General features: G+C 41.2%; 1 protein-coding gene across 1 annotated transcript in view; it reads right to left on the bottom strand.

Moving 5' to 3' along the window:
• Positions 1–10637: 10637 nt before the first annotated feature.
• The window catches only part of UBE2QL1 (ubiquitin conjugating enzyme E2 Q family like 1), a 16198-nt gene continuing 4502 nt past the window's right edge, over positions 10638–22333 (bottom strand). The window contains exon 2 of the mRNA XM_003204845.3: positions 10638–11966. Coding sequence (XP_003204893.1) covers positions 11835–11966 — 132 coding nt within the window. The 3' untranslated portion in view covers positions 10638–11834. The remainder of the gene's footprint in view (positions 11967–22333) is intronic.

Raw genomic sequence — 22333 nt, forward strand, 5'->3', positions numbered from 1 at the left:
CTCCAGCCTGAATCTTCCTGACCTCTAGGACCGGCCTTGTGCTCTCCTCTGAGCCACCGGGATACATTTTGATGGCTGTCTCATCCAGCTGCACAATTCTCATTTGTACTGATCTTGATGTTTCTATCTTATATAAAAAATACAAAACAGATGTCTGCTTCGCATCTTGCCTAGCACAAGATGAAACAGTTGTTTTCACAGCACATCAAGAATGGAATCTGCAAGCGATATTGAAAGATTATGAGGTACAATATATGAATATTGTCAGACATTCTTTCGGAAAAGCAGTGTATCTTCCTGTATATTTTTACAGCGTGTTCAGAGCCACTGAATATCCTAGCAATAACGTCAGCGAGCAACAGAAGCTGCCCCACACATAGCACACAGTATGAATGCCAGCATTTTTGACAAGCATTAAGCATGATAAAATTTCCACTGGAATTAAGTGAAGTAATAGACAATCAGAGCTTCCTGCAAAGTGCGAGGGTTATCCTCATCTCTGATTATCCCTTGCTTCTTTGGGTGCACATGGCTCTGAGGCACTGCACACACTCATTCAGAGAGATATGGGAAAGCCACTGCATTCTGTCCACTGTGTCTCATGGCAGTCCATAGTTAACCCCGACTGGTTTCCACAGGGTCACCTTCTACTTTCTGAATTATCTGCATCTCTTTATACTCAATTAAAGGTTATTTTTGTTTAAGCAGAATCATAGAATCATTAGGGTTGTAAAAGACCTCCAAGATCATCAAGTCCAACCAATAGCCCATCCCCACCATGCCCACCAACCATGTCCCTCAGTGCCACATCTACACGTTTCCTGAACCTCTCAGGACAGTGACTCCACCACTTTCCTAGGTAGCTGTGCCACTGCCTCACCACTCCTTCTGAGAATAAATTGTTCCTAATATCCAACCTGGACCTCCTCTGGCACAACTTTAGGAGTTGCCTAATGCCGATAAAATGTTTTGTTTTGTTTTTAATTACTTTTGACCTTAAAAATGGAAGAAGAGAGAAAACTTTTTTTAAGTAACTTCTCTAGTCCAATTCAAAGTGTTCTGTTGCTTAGGAAGTAAGAGACTGAGGTATGAAGGGAAGGTGGGGCTTTTTCTATGATCTGAGGTTTAATTGCGTGAGTCACTACATTGGATTTTTGCCTTACTGATAGAAAATGGAAAACAGAGTACAGAAGGAGGGATGTGAAGGTGCTTGTCTGTCTCAGCAGAGCACTTTTTCTTGCCAGCTGGCCTTCTGAATTTGCTCCTTTTGGCTCGATCAGCCTAGAACATAACACGTCAGCTGGTGCAACTTTGCTTTCCTTCCCCCCTTACCCTGTCCTATTCTCCTCCCTCCATTTCTACCTCACCACAAATAATCTGGTTGCTTTATCCATAAGGCAGCAGCGGATGATTGATCTGGAAAGAATAAACCTCTTTTCAATATATAGCTCTTAGACAAAGAGGTCTCTCTGGTCAGGGAACTGTGAAATAATAAAACAATTTCCTATTGCTTATTTCCTCCTGAGGACAGCGTAAGAATTCATATTTTCTCACAAGTGAGTGGATTCCACCAGATATCTCAATGTTTCTCTTCCAGATTTAAATAATTTAATTGAATTAATACCTACACAGGATTACATTTTGACTAGCTACTTGAATCAACCTCTTACATTACTGATGTTGACTCAACTTTGACAGCGTTGTCACTCATGGAGCTCTGGCATTCTTGGTCATCCTGTGTGTGACAGGGAGCCAAGGGCAGGAAAGGACAGGGAGGTGGAAACATTGTCCTAAAAGACTGTTTTCCTTTAGCATAAATCTGGCCTCTGAGAAGTTAAGGGCATTCTTAGGGAGCTTCTAGAAGTATTCTTCAGTTGGATAAAGGGAGGTCCTATCCTGCTACTGTTTTTTTCTCTTATAGAGAAAAATCTGGGCAAAGATTTAAACAAAACAAAAGAACTTGTTGCTTGGTCTTGTTCATAGGAAGCTGGCTATGCTAGCTGTTTAACTTCATGAAGTAATGAGTATACTTAAGGTTTCATCATTTGCTTTATAGCATCAGTTTTAGAGGACAAAAGAATGTAGGATAAACAAAATACCTTTTCAATTTTTCTGTTGTTACACACCACATAACAAAATCTCAGAACAGCTGAAAGAAGTGTCCTGAATAGGTTATTTATTCCCTACAGTTAATTTCAATGACAGAGATGGTATGACCACGTTGTAAATCAGGGCTGTCTGCTCTTTAATTCATGCAAAGGCAAAAGCAACATGTATTTGTGCTCATTAAGTTAAGCACAGACTTCAATTATTTGTTACACCGACAGCTTCCCACTTTCTTTCCAGCTGGTATGTTGTACAAAACTTACCTAGAAATATACATCACCAGGTGCAGCTATGCAAAGCAGGAGTGAGTCAGACAAGTTTACAGGTTCCTGCCTAGCCAGGGATGAAGGGAATACAAACGTTTATGAATGCTTACCCTCCTACCAAAACTTGCCATTTTTTCATTTAAAAGGAGTCCACAGTAGCCCCTGATGGTGTCAGTGACAACCGCACCCTTGGGTGCAATTCAGGCACATTCCAGAATCTCTTGGGAAAAGGCTGGGAAGATGGAAAGGTGCATTACATATTGGCTGCTGCAGACATGTGAAGTAATGTAGAAGAAAGGTACAAACAAGAATTTCCTGTTAATCTTTTAAATTTCTAGGCACCTGACTTCCCATCTTTCCTAGTCTGATTTGCTTACCTACCAGAAGTTCATGTTCTCCATCAGTAGCTTTCCAAAGAAACGAGCAGGATAATCTGAAATTTGTGCCTCAGGAGGCTTCAATAACTTCTGTTGTTTTCCCTTCCTTCCAGTGAAACCGTAAACTCTTCCAGGACTACAATTACCTGCCATAATTTATGATCACTGTGTGCACTGTTGTGGGCGCTGTCTCTGGTGCCTCCTTCACCACCTTCACCATGGCGGACCCTCACCATACATACCCAGTTTCTTGCATCAGAATTTACCATGGCTATTATGGGCAGTGTCCAACTTTCTCTCTTTGAGAACTGGTGCATGATTTATTGAGCAGACAGCAACCTGATCACATCATCTGCCAGTGGAATTCACGTCAAGAAATATGTTCTCTTCAGATCACTTCCAATGGGAAAGAATCTTTGAACTTTGTACTGCCAGTACAGAAAGAAGCAGAAATGGCTTTGAGATAAAGTTGTCTCAAATGCTGCAGAAAATGTACACGTAGTTATGTGTCAGTTGTGAAAGCCTTATGGGTATTACAGTGGAAAGAATAACAGAATGGTTTGTTTCAGCTTTGGTCTTGATTTGGGTCCAGATTTCCCCTGTATATACGCACACACATTGGGAATAACAACTGAGTGCTTGTAGAGCAGCTGGCCAAAAGGTCAGGCCAAGAGCCAGATTTTTCCTCTTCGGTGATGGAGAGGAGGCAAGCAACTCCACACACCTTCCTTGCAAGAAACCGTGTACAAGGCAGGCACCAGTTGTGCTCTCAGAAGGGAGCAGACCTGCTTGTGCAATGCTTAATGCCCAAACCAACTGCGCTTCCAGTGTTATTCCATTTCACTCCCAGTAGGACATCGCTGAATCACAACATTACTCACTGTTGCAGTGTTAACAGCTGTGCTCTAGGGCTGGTCACTTCGAATACATTAGTTCTTTGTTCAGTCCCTTTGTTTTTCCAAGTGTTTGTGAGGGAGGGGCACTTGACAACACAAGTTTATCTCAGAACTGGTGTCAAAATAAATGCTTCCACAGAAAGCTTTCTCGTCTGGGAACAGCCATGCAAAGCACACCAGGGAGCAGGAAAGACAAGTCTGCGTCCCTACACTGCTCTTTTTTGACCAAGTGGGCAGGGGAACCGTGTGTATTAACCACACTGGGATGTGTTTTGCAGCAGAATGATGTAAAGTTGTAACAAATAGATGTGCCACACTATGACACATTCCAGGTGGAAATCCCTGTCAGAAATGCCAGCAAAATCTCCTTCCTTTTGTTTTCTTTTGCCTCAAACATGTATCTGCAAAGTTTTACAGGGTGCAGGTTGTAAAACAAGGGCAACACCAAGGGGCTTTGGCCTTAGGAATTCGAGATTGGCTCACCTTAGCAATCATGAACATTGCAACATCAGGCAACCTCAAGTATGGTAACCTGCTTATTAGAATTTAGAAAGTTTCCACACAGAAGATGCTGTCTGTAAGCTCCAGGTTTGCTTTGCATGCTTCCCTTTGTACTCTCTACCAACATCTTTCAGCCTTGCACGGTACTTAGCCACAAACAGCTGGCTCTTCCTGGAGGTTCCTCTCCCTAGAGAAGAAGGTAGGAAGCCTGAAGAACTGTGCTGCTTGATTGCTTCTGGGTAAATGAGAATGCATGGAGTGGAGAAGTAGCTGACTCATCTTCTGCTTTTATGATACCATATGCAGAACCTTCTGCCTGTTTACCCTCCTTCCAACCTTCTAACTATCAAGGAGGTCACATGGCATGAAGTCCTTCTGCAGCTTCAGGAAAAAGCATGTGCTAATGTGGTAATTCACGAATCACCAGGTGTTTTCCTTTCATTTGTGCCAGCGTAATTAATTTTTGAATTTGCTTGTATGCAAGTTTTTAGCTTCCTTTCATTTGTACTCAGCTGTGTTTTTGATTATGGTTGACAAATTATTTCTCAAGCATAACAGGATGGAAAATGCTATTTATCACTATTATAATCATTTAATTCAGTGAGTTGTAAATAAGGCAGTCTCCTGAAAGTGACCTGAAGTTGCATAGCTAACAGCTTTAGGTAGAGTAATGCAGGACAGACGTATTTTTGGCCATGCAATTTGTTTGCCCAATACCTCTGAACAGCAAAATTAATAATATTACAGAATCATAGAAACATCTAGTTTGTGAAGAACCTATGGAGCTCTCTAGTCCAAACTCCTGCTTCAAGTAGAGCTAAATTCAAAGCTGCATCAGATTACTCAGGGCACTGTCAAGCTGACGCCCCAAAATCTCCCACAACAGACATTCCATTACTTCTGGGCAACTTACTGCAGAGCTTAACTGCGTGTGGTGAAGAGGCTCTTCCCTCCATCCAGCTAGAACTCTGCTTCATTTCTACTATTTCTACTTGTATCTGCTGCCTCTTGCTCTTTTGTTCTCCATCTCAGAGAAGAGCATAGCTCCATCTACCCCTGTTATCCCCTTGTAGGCAGTGAAGGGCTGCAGTCAGACTTCCCTCAGCCTTCTCCTTCCCAGATGAGCAGAACCTTCTCTCTCAGCCTCTTTCCGCACGTCACAAGCTTCAGACCTCTAACCATCTTGGTGCCTCTCCACTGGATTCCTTCCAGTTAGTCAAAAAGCGCCTTGTTCTAGGGAGCCCAAACTGGAGACAGTATTCCAGATGTCACCTCATAAATGATGAGCAAAGGAAAAGAACTGCTTCTTTTGACCATTTGGCTATGCCCTCATTCACATAAGGGCACACTATTGATCCCTTGCAAATCTGCTGCCTGCCAGTGCCTCCAAATCTTTAAAGTGGGAGCTAGCCAGAGAGTCCCCAGCTTGCACTGATCAATAGGATGGCTCCATTCCAAAACTGCAGGACTTAGCTCTGTTGTCAAATTTCACGAAGTTGGCCCATTCCTTCAGTTTGTTCAGGTCCCTCTGAACTGAGCATTACCTTCCAGAATGTTAATCATCCAAATTTGGTGAGATCATCATAAATTCTATTATTATACTACAAAATTATATTTATGTAATAATTACATTTCGTTACAAAATCACCTCCCATATGAGGTTTGTAGTTTGTAACATCAGCACACAGACGATGATACGAACAGTACTGACAACAATGAGGAAATAGTTCAAATTCCTCCTAGGGCTTTCATTCCCAAGATATGTGGTAACTTGTGAAAGCATGGATTTCTGTGCTGAATTCTGGGTTGTGATGAGAAACTTCAGAAGGGGAATATTTGGCAAAAGTCTATGAATCTTTCTCATGCAAATGGCAAGTGAAGAACTCTTCTAAATCATGCAGACAATTAGATTTGGCTCAGTTACATTTCATCGATTTTGTGAGAACTGAGACATACTTCAAGTATTTATGTTAGTAAATCAATGTAATTTAAAACACATGAGGTCACTGGGTAAGAAAACACGAGTATTTGACAACAAAAGACAATGCATGCTAAGTATGGTGGCAAACACTTACTACAAAATGCAACGTTTTCTGAGTGTGAGGAGTTATCTCTCAATTCCTGTTTGTGAAACACAACTGCAATGAATATTTATCACCACTTTATTTAGCAGCATGAACAAAAGGAGCTGTTATAAATAAACAAATAACACTATGGCAGTTTCACTGCTGTTATCTTGACATTCTGTTCTGAAGTCAATCAAACTGAAAGACAAAGCAATCAGGGAAAAGACCAATTCAGACACCCAAATTGCAGTTTCTATTTTTGTGTGTTAACTACCGTCATCACCGATTTGTCCAAGATGCTAGCATGAGGAAGCTGTTGGTGGAATATGACAGGTGTCAGCATGGCATTTGCATGCTTCTAGAATGAAAGGCAGGTTTTAAACGTCAATCGACATGACTTGTTTTAAGGTTCCCTTAGCATATTAACAAAATTCTGAAGAAATTTACAGAGAGGTAACATTTGCAAAGTAGAGCAATTTCAGTTCGAGAGAATGTAATTAAATAGTCAGTAATACAGTAGGGGAAAAAGGGAGGCAACTCTGCCTTTCTAACTTCTTGCAGTGTCCCTACTGGCTGCTCTTGCGGCTGTCCCTCACCTCTAGCCTTTCATGTACAAAATGAAACCGCCTCTCTGGTGCAGTTGTGCTGATAATAGCAGCTGACTCACTTTCAACCTATTTGTCCTCAGACCTACTTTGACAGCCACTTTATTCTTCAGAGCGAGCAGAGCAAAACTTTAAAATGTGTCACTAACTTGCACAAAACCTCCAGTGCAAATTTAGTAACCCATCTGCTCTGCAGAGCAGAACCCAGGTCAGGAATGCACTGAACACTTCAGCTCAATCCAGCTAATGTAGATGCTTGAAAAGTATTTGCAAGATTGGTGTATGGATATAAAGCAGAATGCACGTTGCCTGGATAGACTCAGAGGCCTGCTCATCCAGACGGAAAAGCTGGAGAAGATACGTGTCCAGGAGCTTTTCTTCAGCATCTCTATTGGCTGCCATCTTCTGAAATGTGCTGTGTGTAGTAGAAACCATCTAATATAGGTTGGTGCTTGTCTGGCTGCTGGGGGAGCAGAACACTGGAAAATTCCACTGTGCTGGCAGGTTGGCTGCTTAATTCTGTTACTGTAATTCATTGTACACTTTGAGAGGGACCTTCCTTCACCAGCATTCACCTAGTGTGTGGAAGGGTCAGACCTTTCACACTGACTACGCAAATGCTTCCCAATGTCAGACAGCTAGGTCTTCAGGTCCCTGAGCATGCATCACACCTGCCCACATACCACTCACTAAAAACTGAATCCTCAGAACACCCACAAAGCTCCGCAGCCCAGCATTCAGCTGGAAGACAGCTATTCTCTAAAACCATCCCCAACAAGAAAAATGCATTCATATTCAGCCATCTCAATGGAGTTTTCTAAAACCACATATATATTATACAGTCAGTCATATCACCTGGATTTGTCATACTAGAAAGTCTTTGTCTCAGATATGATATTTATACAAGAAGGTGCATTTTAAGATCTTATTTACTGCTTAGGACAAAGAGAATTAATTGAGCTCCTTTTTTATATGATAGAATCAGAGCTTCAAATAAACAGCCCATACCTACTATCTTTCTTTGAACTTGGGACTGAAGTGCAGTCTGGAATGGAGAAACTGCCTTTGGGAGAGAAAATAAGGCAAGGTCAAGAAGTCTTTTAGTGTTGTGGTTTGGTTTTAGAGCTCTTAGAAAAAAATCCTAATGTGCACCATGTTCCCATATAAATCATCAGCTCTGCTCTTTGTAGATATCATTCAGCATTTAGATGTTCAGAGCCAACTTCCTCCCTTTACCATAAGCTTTCTTCATCCCATGCCTGCATTCAGCTGAGTAGCTTTTCCAGACTTAAAGAAGGTCTTCCAAAAGGACACATTCTAAAATAGACAGGAAGCAATTTCCTAATGTCATTTCACACCTCCCCAGATGCTACGTTCAAATTAATCATCTGTTCTGGGGGCAGCAGATGGAAAATAATATTCTTGATTAAATGGGTCTAATGAGAACTGGAGGACCTGTGTTGACTGTTGATTTCGCAAGAAGCCCTGAGAAGTTTTTGGACTAAGTGGGAATATTGACATTTACTGTAAGCAAAAGAAGTGCTGCTACTTCTTGACTACCAAGAAACTTTGATAAAGCAGAAGACTAGCAATCTATTTTGATTTTGGCCTCTCCAGGCTTAGGATCTGGAATGACACTTGATCTATTTTTCAGCCATGAAAGTGAGCTGATGGCCCGATTCGAGTTTCACACTACAGCTCCAAAACCTGTAGTGCTTCTCAGCTGCCAGGAGGAAGATAGAGTGAGGAGAAAATAGGCAGCACTTTCCAGGACGGAAACAAAAAGTACATTTCAGGATCTTTTTCAGTGAAGTTCCTGCAACATAAAGGCACCAGGAGCAACTCTGCAGTCAACTCCTGCAGTAGGTCCCATCTAAGCTAGTTGGTTCTATGTAAATGGATGCCCAACACCCCTGCCTGGTGCCTCCTGCTACCACGCTGTGCTCTCCTGCCTTGATTCCTCATTTTATCCCGTTCCGTGGTCATGCTACTACTTTCTGGTGTTTCAGCTGTCTGATTATGTTCTCCTCACTTCACATTTCTCTCCCTCTCCCCTAGATCTTGCTCCCTTCCTTTCTCTCACACACCTTCCTTTCCTATGATTTCTAAATCATTTTTTTGGCTTGCTGGGAACAGAAAACTAAAACCTATTCTTCAGCAATAGCACTGAGGCATAAACTACTGATGCAGCTAGACAATAACGATACAGTATTTTCCCTTAAAATAGTTCAACCCTCTTTCCAAATCTTTTAATTACCTACATTCCTAGCAATCTGCCTTCCTCCGCGGTCAGCAGCACAATGCTTCTGTGCTCCCTGCTGTTCCCTTTTCCCTGCACTTCCCCTAGCACAAGTCGCTCCTGCTGTAAGCTGTCTCTTCAATAGGAACATTTTTATTTTTGGTGTGGCAGGAACTTAATCCTGCCCTAGTTCATGCAGTGTACTTTTGCTTCTTTCTTCCTTGGACTATTTGTTGCTGTAGCTTATCACATGCGCTCTGCTCCCCTTTTGCTGCAGCTACAAAGCACTCCACATTTTGATTTGCCTCTCCTGCAGCTCCGAAACTCAGAGTGATACAAAGAACCTCCTACAGCCAGAAAGCAACTCTGATTTTTAGCAACGACGTTTGCTCTAACTATTTAAAGCACATTTAAGAAGATACATAATAAGTAGGTTTGAGGGAAGTGGTAGCGATCCACCCACTATCTTCCTTTTAGCTAACCCTTTAATTAAATATTAAAGATATGGTTCTCAGGAAGATTTGGAATAACTTACTGGCAGAAAAAATGAGACAGGTTGAAACACAGCAGAGAAAGAAACATCCCCCCTCCCAAGGTTTCACCACACCTTCACGCTGCTTTTAACAGTATTTTACTGTACTGATGAGACAAGAGCTTTTCAGAAGGGAAATAAACCTTTCCAGCTTTCCCGTGATAGATCTCTCTATACATTTTCAGTAACTCCCACTAGGAATTGCAAATTATACAATGCCTAACTAAACATACTCGTTTCCTCTTTCTAGCAGAGAGCAAAAAAGTGTTCATAAAAATGGCTAACTAAACTACTTGAAATGTTATTCCTTTCTCAAAGGACGCATTCTGCAGCTGGATGCACAGAAGCGACACCCAGTTGGAGAGGGAAAGCATATATACAGAATTACAGCACTGTCTCCAAGTTTTAAACAGGGTGAGATAAATCACAGCAAGATCTGCGTAGATCTATGGTAAGAAGCATTTCCAGTTATAACTGACACAAGGCACACCATGTGGGTGTCACAAATGGCCAGAGGAGAAAGAAGAGGCAAAAAGGAGAAGTGTGAGAAACCAGCAATGTTCACAAGACTGCATGGCTTTGACCTGCATAGCCGTTTTGGTGAAAGCTCTGATTGTTTTCATCTAGCTGACAAACAGCCACACTGGCAAAGCAGATGAACTGAGCAGTGGTTTTGCACCAGTACTGCATGAGCATCTATCTGCTCTGCTACTTCTTAATTTGTACTCTTGTTCCTTCGTTCCTCATTCCTCTTTGGTCTTCTCTGTTGTGTGCAGTCTTACATCAAAGCCCTGGGACTCTCTGTATGGTCTCCGCTGCTGCTATAATACAACCAGAACCCAATCATCAACCACTTCTACTTGGCTTTGTGTTAGACATGCAAAGGAAAGCATTTTCAAGCATGCACTTCTTCTCCCTCCTAATTAGATTCTTACAAATGATACTGTCCTGCTTTCAATTAAAATATTGCCATCATGTGATTTCACAGTAAGAAATCTATTATTCTGAATACAAAGGTTGGCCAAAATGATAAAATTCTTGAGGCAACAAAAATGATACTGGTGATTTTATTCAGCATGTGTCCAATACGATTTTCCATTCAGAATCCACATTTTTAATGCTTTTCTTATACCATTCTAAACATTACCTTCAGCTTATGGAGTCCCTTAAGAAAGTTTTCCCATTTGTTTACCAGAAAACTTAAATCTTAATGATTAAATAATAGGACACTTATATACATCAGTGGGTTTTCTCAGATACTGGGGTCTAAGTACATACAATGTCTATTGAGTAGAAAGAAAAAAGAAAATCCAGTCATGCAAATCATCTTACAAACCATGTTTCATTTGCTTCAAAAATTTTTACTCCGTTACTGGCATATCATTTTAAAATTAAGCAGACAATTTTTAAGGTTGCTTTGTCCATTTCCACTTGTTTGTTTTGCCGTTTTGAAGAACTGAGGGGCCACATGCGACTGCAGAAGGTTCTGGTAGGGTAATTATGCTTCTGCTACCACCAACCACTCTGAACCCTGGTGTGGATGTGTTTAAAAAAAAAAAAAAAAAAAATACACCTAACCTTCAGCTAACTGCACTGCTTTATTTCTGAACATCACAGTATCAGCATAGATAGCACATTGTAACCGGTTGGGTGATTCCACTTAATTTCTCAACACTAGGACCTTTCAGCATTTTAATTCCCGTTTCATTTATGAATTAAAGGTCATATATAGAGCACAAATGAGGTCTAAATTTAGTCACAGCAGACCACAGTTCCACATAAAGACAAATCTTCAAGTTATGTTGACCTGCTAGGAGACAAAGATAAACAGCACAGCAAACATGTACCTGCAATGCACTGCTTCCCTATTAAATATTAACTGTTTCATTTACATTTAAATGAACTGAGCAGTAATGGATAGACTTTCCAGTACTGCTGTTTGGTGCTGCTGTCATGGAAAGAAGCTGAAGACAATGTGGGCTGTATGGGGGCAAATGATGCAATCTCAGTATCCGCTCAAGTGACTTCAATGACGACCATTCTCCAGTCTTGAAACATAATCCTAAACAGCATCTTTTTTTCCCTCTCCCTCTGTAAACACATCTGTTCATAAATAACTTAGATGTCTCCTTGACATTCATGGTATGTAACTGAAGCTGAAGTAGAAAAGGATGGGCGGTGTACAGCACTGAGGAGATGTCACAGTACTTTTGTTCAGCATTTTTGTTAAGTGCGGGTTGCTAACATCAGCCATCAGAGACGGGTGGAGTCACCCACCCATATTTTTCATGGGTCTTCACCAAACTCTTAAATGTTGCTTCAGCTTCCTTTCGACTGAACGACTTTTTTGATTTGCCAGCTTTTCTGCAGATACGGCCCTGCACCGAACAAAAGAGAAAACCTTCATTAAGCATGTGAATATACGCAGCTGGAAACCATAGCTTAAGTTTTCAACACCTCCAGGCATTAGGCACTCATTTGCAGATCCCAGAAAGCATAGCTCCCAAAAAGGGAAGTGGGGCAGTCAAATACGCTATTAGAGATCATTAAACATTATAACGCAGTAATGGGAAAAAAAAAAAAAAGAAAAAACCTCTAGGGGGCTTTTCTCCCCAGCGAGCCCCTGTGCTGGCACACTGCCCTTCTGGGCTCACTGCTTTTTCTTGTTGCATGTGAACTGTGCAAATGAAGGCAGGGATGCCTGCTCCACAGCGTTCGGCATGCCAGCCCTCACTGAGCAGTCCAAGAGCAGCATTAAGCAGGCACTCCATGCAGTGTGCAGCCCCAGGCCCTTTCCTCCTGCTAAAGAGAGAGGGGCTCTGCAGGTCACCCCCATGCTCCAGGAACCAGAATGGGGCTGAGGAGACAGACAGACATTTCTGAGCAATTTTTATGCCATGCTCGTAAAGCAGTCTGAGGTGAGACTGACTATGGAGCAGCCCATGACTGGAAAATCACCACAAAAGTGACGCATTTCTGCTTGCTCCATCTCAATGCTACCCATATCCAACCCACCACACTCTGCTGCCAATGCAGAACGTCACTACAAAATGTGCCTTTCCTGTGAAACACACTTCATTTGTCTTTTCCTCTGACCTGTCAGAAACAAATAGCCTCGGGATTTCTTGCAGGCAGGAGCACCTGCTTGCTTCCAACCTACATAAAAGAATTTCCATTTACATACTACTGCTTCACAACGAGTTGACTTGATAATACCCGAGCACATATGCATCTAAACATACTGCACTTTTATTACTTTGCAATTAAATATTACCTCCAAACACATGGCATATAATTTCAAATCTTTGCATGGCAACATAGACATTTAGTGTGTTATTAATAGCCCACCTTATTTTGCACACTGGTCCGTGTCAGTTACAAAACAGCAGAAGAAAAAAATATAGCTGTAAATTTATTCCATTCTACCGCACTAATACCTTTTAAAGCATTTATGCCTATTGGATTTGTCACAAAATAGATGTTCATTAAAATCAAGTACAGTAATTTCTCCAACTTGTCAGCCTGCAGTTTTTTAGAATATATCACATTTGATGAGCAAATACCATAGGATCCAAGTTAGCACGCTCTTATTTTTTTGCACTCTTTCACTCAGAAAGATGCAATTGTTATTATTGAGAAAATGATTAGCTGTGGGGAGAAAAAGAATAAAACACAGGGGGAAAAAAGAAAACAATGAACTCTATCCTCAGAGTACCACTAAATAAGTAAGATTCCTCTGCAGCCATCTCATTTACCAAAATGATGCACAGATACCATTTTGTTCAGCACCACTATTGTTATGACTAAACAGTAGATGCAGGACATTAAAAAAAAAAAAAAGCTGTTTCATATTCCTGTCCTTAAAAGTCATTTTCCTGTGTGCTTTGACTTCTCTTCCAGAAAACCTGAGATTAGGAACATCATTTCACTCCTGATTTATACCTCCTTGGTTTCCTCATATACAACTATATTACCTTGTGATGCTTTTCTTCCTATCCGCCATCTATAAACTGGCAGTATATTTTCTCTTCAAATAACCTGCTAGACTAAACAGCAAGACAACTTCCCTATCCCCATACTAACTTGGGGATTAATATTTTACAAATAAGGGTGGTCTGAAGGGTAATCACTTAATCCCGCAAACAAGTTTTCTTAAAAAATGTTCCTTTTTCAGTTTTGACACAATTAGTAATTAAATAAAACTGGGTAACATTTTCAAAATCTCACAAGTGCTACTTTTGATATTGCTCTTCCCTGGAGCATTTCTGCTCCAGTTGGGTGCTGCACACACAACACATTCACATCAACTTATTCAATTCCATATGCTGCAGTAGTTACAAAACATATTCTATTTTTTTTTTTTTTCCTCCAAGTCCAAGCATACCTGGAGAAATATAGGAAAAATTAATCCAAATTGCAACAGAAGATGAAATTAGCCAGGGAAATTGTGTCTTCAAAATGTCACCCATTAAATACTTTTCAATGTATATATAAACCTGATTCAGTGCTTTGTTTACACATTAGACCAATCTGCCATCTCATCTCACACTGAAGATTTTTTATAATTTTAAAGCTTTCATACCTTTCTGAATTGTTTGCACAGCACCTAGCACAGTATGATCTATGTCTTCTTCAGGTTTAAGCAAGTTTTAATAATACTCCGTACCTAGAAATAGGATCTTGGCATTCAGAACAGCTACCACTCACATTCAGTTTCAACTCCTTACTGCTTTGAAAAAGGAAAGAATTCTTTGGTGTCAGAATAACGTAGTGAGCATCATACCACCTAAAATGTCACTGGAGCTGCAAGAGACAAAATGAGAATTGTTCCATGACTTTCTTCTCATACTTCCTTTTAGTGTAATAAATCAATAAAGCCATTTCTAAAACACAGTCACGTACTGCATGCAGGTTAAGTGTAAGCTGTGCCATCAAAGACCACCTAATTGTATTGGATGCAGTCAACTCATTTCCATAAATTTATACAGCAAATACTGTCACCACTGTCTCTTATTAACCAATACCTGCCAGGTGTTTATAATTTGTTTAAAATTTAACCTTGTGGTTTACAAGTCTCCCTTCCGGGTGCCTCAAATAAATCTGAAAAAGAAAGAAGGGTGGAACATCAGACGAAATAATTTGGATGATTTTAAGTTGGTGCTAGAGTGGTATCTACCATGTTAAGGACTCGTATCTTTTTGCTATGCCCACAAAACCTCTTCCCAGTTTTAACTAAAAGCGGCATTTTGTGCATAGTTATAAAATATCAAACAATTTTAACAGGCACTGTTGCCAGCTCTGACTACAACTTGTTTTCCAATTGCTATCTAAACGTACAGTCATGTTAATTCTGGTCAGGAGTCTGTGAGCTGCTGCATATTGTAAATATGAAAAGGATGGTAAATACAGTAAGCAAATACAGCACTACCAAAGCTCAATTGTGCACAACTGCATTATGACTGATTTCCAAACCACACACGTCACTATTGCCGTGGCAGGGCACACAGATCATTTACATCACTGATGTTTTGAGTGCCAGGCACCCAACCAAGAAAAGTATCAAACTGATAGCTGAACAAGATCAGCACATTCCACAAAAGATTTAAAACAGAAAATCCAAGAAAACCTTTCATAAAGCCATTAATGTCAACTTTAGCTATGAGAAGTCGCACCAGGAGCTTATTTAAGTACTCGCAATACTTTCAGACACTCACAGAGAGCTTTACATAAAGGAATAACTGAAAATCTAATTAAAATAAAGAGTTGAAGAGAACATTTCAGATTTTGCCATCTGCTGTAACTTCATGTACTTACCAAGATGTAATTTTAACAAGCGAGAAACATGAAAGGTGAAAGTAATGACACAGCATGGTTTACACAGCCATGCTGAAATGCAGAAGGGCATGTGCTGCACTGAGCCTCCTCATGAATCTGTGCTCCTGCTGTGCCAGGCTTTCAGTGTCACTCTTTGCCCAAACTCACAAGTTGAGACTAAAAAACTTGTCAGAATCTAGTCCACAACCCTGCTAACTGCCAGGTAACTGGCAGGTGCTGCAGGTCACCTTTACAGGATACTGGACATATTGAGTATTTCTCCCTACAGCAAAAGAACACAAGTAAGCCTCATGTATGGTCTGGCACCCAAATTTGCAAGCTGTTGTGGGCAAATCTTGGAGCTTTTCTAATTCTCAGTGATGCCACAGTAGCCTCCACACTCTCCTCAACCATCAGCACAATCAGCATGTCCTTTCCCGGAGGACATGGCGTGACAGTGACGCACATCCTCACCAATATCAAACTCACTTGAAGTCACTTGGCACAACTATCAGGAACGTGCCGTATCTTTTCTTATCCAACAGTATCATGTCACAAAGTGGTCTGCAGACAGATTTAAGCCCTGTACAGAGATCCCAAATACAAAGCCTGAAGCTCTTCAGCTTGGAATTCAACTCCAACCATCTACCTGCCCACATCTAGCCTATGCGCCATGAAAAATAGTTGTGACATTCATTCCATTATTTCCAGTCTCAGGATGGCCTCAAGGGAATTTTTTTGGCAGCAATGAAGGGATTTATCTCTCTCATCAAACCAATTAGAGTAGCTCCCAGACTGAAACTCAACAGCTCTGGCACAACACAGAGTGTGGTGCTCTTCCATCTTGTATCAATTTCAGCACTATCTGACTACAGACAGGGAACTGGCCTCTCACAGGGTCGGTCAGTCACAGACGTGCTGGCTGGAAGGGACCTCCGGAGGTCTCTAGGCCCAACCAAGCAGTTGGAGCTGAACCACCAGCACAGGCCCAGCCCACAGCAGTACTGCACAGCCACGTTCTGAATCCTTCAGGGACAGAGGTCTCACTCAATCTTGTTGCGATGCAGGTCCCATGCACCGGGCCTCAATTTTACAGAGATTCATTGGAAGCAGACACCAGTCCTTTCATAACCAAGGTAATTCTGAAAACAGCCTCAAGCCCTGTGGTACACATCTCTGACGTGCCAAAGCAAACTCTTCAGTGACACACAGGCTTTTTTTCCCCTTTTTTTTTTCCTTTGCTTGTTAACAAGAAGCATTCATTACAAACAGCACACATCTAACGCACTCCAGAAGCTGAGAGGCCTTTGAGTTAGCACTGACCTTAACGCAAACCCCTGGTCCTGCATTCCTTTCATTAATCCTTGATATGCAAACAACTTCAAACTGGTCTTCCAAGAAAATCATACCTGTTCTCTGTACACAGGGTTAAATGTAGTCCATGTGTTTGAGTCAGCACAAGGCTGCATGGCCAAAATTTCATTTTCTCTCTTCATCTCTTCAATAGCTGTGCCGTACCACAGCTTTCCATGCCAAGAAAGAAGCAGTCTGTAGTGAATCACTTTTAGGTAAATGTTGAGAGAGGAAAAAAAAGCAGAGGTTTAGACCTCAAAAGGCTGTAGCAAGTCACTGTGCTACATACAACATCCAAGGACAGGATGTGCCCACATTGTCTCGTTGTCCTCCACAGCTTATTCAAAACTAGAGGTTTTTTGGAGAGCTGGAGCACAGTGTGAGGCTCCGGTATGTAACACGTTCCACTCAGGTGACTGACTAATGGCCTTGGGCCTCAACTGTGCAAAGCCACATACTTTGCAAACACAGTCAAATCTGTTCAGATAAGCAGTGGAGGAATCAGACAGTTAAGACTGAACCAGTCCTGTTCTAGAAAACAAAAACAGTCCTGTTCCTCTAGAAAACAAGTTTCTAGAGGAAAACATTTCTACCAACCTTAGAGAAGCATTCAAAAGCAGAGCAATGCTCAAGTGGGCTACTGTCATGCTTTCAGGGCAGTGACTGCAATGTGCTATATCATTGTTAAATTGTAATACACACACTTCCTCCTCTTGATTACATGGTTTAATTCTTTTTTCCTTCACGTAGACACAATCGATCAGGTCCCAGAAACTGCAAACAATTTATACTGCATTAACAGGTAAGTATTGCCTATAGCTACAACAAAGCACTATAGCAAACGATGCAGATAAATACTGTTAATGTTGCAAAGTGGATTAAAAGCATGATGTTTTTCTGCAAATGTATGGTTTTTGAAGCCAGATTTCCTTGTCTTTTTTTAAATCTCCTTTTTAAAAATAACTCATACACAGAAGTGGAAACTGAGCAAGTTCCAGCTTTAAAGCATCCTATCAATTGCTCCTTTTGGGAATGTGCCTTTTTTGTTCAGGAAAAAGAAGTCTGAGTTCCATCTGGGCAATTATTAACACTCCCCTGTTTGGTGCAAGCATCTTTTAATCAATACGAACACCTACAGCTACAATCCCTGACTGCTACAGGGCACTGCGTTGTTCCTCCCTGCCTTTCTCTAAGGACAGCAGTCAGCAGCACGGCTTCAGCACAGCTGAGGGTTAAGGAATTTTGTGCATTTAAGGAGTCAGACAAACATTGTTTTGGCAAAAGAACAAGAAAATCTTGTCAGCCAACTACATCCTTGAAATTTGCCTCCAGCCCCAAAGTCACAACATGAGTTAGATCAGAAATAAGGTGGGCTTCCATCATGAGACAGCTGTGCCACCACACAGAAACTGCTAGACCAAATGCAGAAGGCTCATTTTCTGTGTCAATTTTCTGCTAAGCTCCCTGGAGTACCTCTCCCCATGCTATCCCTGCACAGTTATTGACAGTGATTGCTTTGTCCAGGTGAGGTGGAGGTGTTAAGGGCAGGCTGGATTGGGCCATGGGCAGCTTGATCTAGTATTAAATGTGCAGGTTGGTGGCCCTGCCCACAGCAGAGGGGTTGGAGCTTGATGATCCTTCCAACCCAAGCCATTGTATATGATTCTACGATATGAAAAAGCCAGAGGCATGACAGCCCTCTCTGCACTAGTCCACAGGTCCTCCACGTCACCAAACTGAAATCAGCCAGGTTGAACACTGCCACGGCTGTGAAGCAAAGTAACTCAAATCAAAGCAAAGCAAAGGATCCTTTTTGACAGGTGTTGCAGACAAAAGAGCCACAGCCCAGATCGCACTGTCTCCATGCTTCAGAAAGGTACACCATAGCACTAGAAACTGAACAAACAAACCTCTGGGAACATTTAAATGATGTAAGACCAAATTGGGTAGGACTAGTGTCACAAGCCAGTACGCTTATTCCTTCATCTCCTGACTGTGATACATTTCATATTGATGCACATGGACATCTTAGTCAGAACCCTTGTTTCCAACTGCTTTAAGCACGTATCCTCAAAGCACCTTTAGAAAAAGGGTTATCTGTACTTCACAGATTGGAGAAGAGACTATAGAGAAACTATGACTTCCCCATAGCTGCACCTGAAGTGAGCCACAAAACCCAAATGCTAGATTTTAATCTCCACTGTTCAGCTTAAATGGTCTAACAAGGAAATTGAAATTATTAACTAAAGACTAATTTCCCTCCCACATAATTATTAAACACTTCAACTCTGAGTATACTTTATAGAAATATTTAATTTTGTCAAAATCATAGGAAATTTGATGTTTAAAGAACCTCACAGAATCTGACAAAATTAATCAACATTTTCTTTTTCTTTGTGATTCTTTTGTAAGGGTGCATATTCAGGAACCAAGTCCTACAGCAAATGGGGGAGCTGCTACCACTCATAACACAAACCTAGAAACAAGAGAAACACATAGTCATTCTACAGCTCATAAAACTTAAGTATGAGAAACATCTGAGCTCTGGGCCATTTCATAATGCAGGCTTACTCTTCCTTCCTCAGGTTTACTTTCACTCATCTCTGCATGCAAATCTGGGATCTTTGGATCTTTGCCGATTTTTAACTTTACCAAGGAGTCACTGCAGAAATCCCAGACTTCTGAAGACTCATGGAAAGGAGAATGAAATCAATGAGGAGCTTCAATTTTAACAACATGCACAAATCCATGGAGGGGGATAAGACGACAGTTTCCAAGGACAGGCTCTGCATGTGCAAGAAGGCGGCATGTGGCACACACGTGTCACACACAACTGAGTACAGGCATGCTTGACACACCGCTCTTCAGTCTGGTGCTTAACAGGAATGGGCAAAACTAGATTGGCTTCTTGATCCTATTTCAGAACAGAAAGCACTTCTGTATCTGAAGTATGGTGCCCACTTGCCTGCTCTGCACAGATCAGTACAGAGCTTATAGTTATTTTCATTGAGGCATATACATGTTTCTCTTTAGCTTATGCACCATCCCATGCAGCTTGTCCTACAACTTCCCAAACCCATGTGATTACCCCTGGTTTTTGCTGAGAGTTAAAACCTGCCAGGAAGAGTGTTCAGCGTTCTGCAGAAATGACTCCACAGCACGAGGCTGAACGAGGTGTCAGGCAGGGCAGCCCTAAGCCACACGCTCTTTGTAACACGACAGAAAACTGGCATCCAATTTACAAGTCAGACAACTGGATCCTGCACATATTAAATTTAACATATATTTTGAGCCATTCAGACAGGATAATCACCACAGCCTCCAAAGTTCTCCCTGTTTAACTGCAGAGTGATTGCACCTGGCAATCCTCACATCCCCCCCGGTGCCTAACATCAGCATTACCTTTTTTGACAATTGCAAAAGATAATTTGTGAACAGGAAACCGTATGTGAAGGACTGAATGTGTCAAGGAAAGAGATATTCACTGTCTCTCATCAGTGCAAAAGAGCTCAGGCGGGAAAAAGAAACACAGCTCCTATTAAATTATCTAACCAGTACCCCACGTTGTGACTGCAGATTCTCACTGGGGGACATGCCTAACATTAAGACACCCACCATATGAGGACCAGAATTATCTCAGAGTTACGAATCTTCAACCTGGAAGTCTCTGGCCATGCAAGGAAATCCCTGGGCACTGTGCAGATGCTAGGAAAACAGCCTATTTTCAAGGCTAGCCTGTAAAGAAAAGAAAAAAAAAATAACTTCCACACAGCAGAAAGTAGGTTGCTTTGGTTACTCCTCCGTGAGAACACCATGTCGCCCCTCAGGGACCAGGCTTTCTGCATTTGAAAAAATACAATTCTTCCACAAAGTATCTGACAGAACACGCAAACACTACAGCTCACTCTACCTAACACTTTCTCTTAAGGAAATGAGGACTCCTTCTACAGCTTAAGGGAAAATTTTGCTCTCCTGAGCAAGTCCAATTTTGTTACAAACCAAAGCATTGATTCTTTTGAGTTTTGATTCAGATCAGCCAACTACTGCATGGAAGAATCAGTTCCACTATCCATAAAAGCATGTTCTAAAATGGGCAGTTTGTTTCAATTTAGTCATTTTTCTTATTTGATGACTATTTAACACTGAGAATGATTGCTAAATGTATTTTAAAGTCTCTGAAAGTCTCCCTTACTGCGCTTTGAAGGGGTAAAATGGAGATTATGTTCCCTCTGCTTTTTAGAAGAATTAAAGCTGCCTCCTACTTCAACGAGTTAGAATCCTTGTGTCTTCATTCCTCTCAGTAGAATATATTTGCATAATAATAGAGTCTATAGTCAGAAGAGCAATATATCAGAGTACACATGAACAGTGTTTTTCCCAGCCCATTCATCATTCCCAGCACCTCAATGTGGCAAATATTATGCTCCCTCTTAAACTTCAGCTTGAAAATGAGGGACTTCTCAATTGCAATAAAAGACAAACCTTTGAAGGCCAACATATCTGATTTTCCTCTCTATAACTAAACAATATTTTTTGTTACCTCTTCAACACAGCATTTATACCTTTTCATGAGGAACAAACCCTGTAATATATTCTTTGCCTCCTCTGTAATCTCTGTATATTAGTCAACATATATATTCAGTGGCAGTCCTAACCTTGAAGGCAACCGGCATCATTTACTCAGGCAATAAATCAAAAGCTAAAAGCAACACAGTTTTATATTTAAGGTCCTAATATGAAGATGGCCCCAAATAACTGAGAGGCCACTGATTCCTCTACAACTTTCTGCAGTATTTGAGATCAGCTGATTTATTCAAGGCTACAGTCCTCAAACTGAGTATCTGGAGTAGGAAAGCTCACGGCTTTGCAATTAATTTCTGCTATACATATCTGAAGGACCTGGAGCCTGCTGACATCCTAGACATCATGCAAGTCCATCTGCTATCTGCTGTCTCATACTTTTGTTTGAAAGGATGGAGAGGGAGTAGTTTAGAGTATGAGTAACAGCTATGTTCTGGGTTTGTTTTTTCATAAAATAAGTCCACTTCTCCTGGTAGAAGTCAGCTGTGATAGAGTATTTTTAAAATGAAAGGAGAGATGAGCTTAATGTTCATGCAAGGCACATCTCTCTTCAAGCAAAGAGGCTACACTGAGGTATTCCTAACATTACAATTCACAAATAAAAATTATTTGAATTCAAAAAATTTTGCTACAGGAAATTAAATCTTAATCACAGATTACATTTGGCTTTGATTTAAAACGTTACAGAGAGGTTCACATCAGTAAGAGCACTCATGACTATGGATTCCTATTTCAGTATGCCCTGAGAAAATCCCTATGCTCCTTATATTTTGTAATATGGCAGAATGAGGGCCTGTTTTCCCTCAAAGCAGAGAACTTTTTCCACAAGCCTGCCTGCAGACTTGACAGCTACCTGTGGCTGATAGACCTATCCCGAGCCTCCATGGAGAGAGAGAGCCAGGGAACTCAGAAAAAGGACAAGAAGGCCTGCACCAAACAGTTGCCAGCTTAGACACAAACTCCAAGGCATCCTATGCAGCTGCATTAGCTGCTCTCA

The sequence above is a fragment of the Meleagris gallopavo genome, chromosome 3 (assembly GCF_000146605.3).
Source record: "Meleagris gallopavo isolate NT-WF06-2002-E0010 breed Aviagen turkey brand Nicholas breeding stock chromosome 3, Turkey_5.1, whole genome shotgun sequence".
NCBI classification, from domain to species: Eukaryota; Metazoa; Chordata; class Aves; order Galliformes; family Phasianidae; genus Meleagris; species Meleagris gallopavo.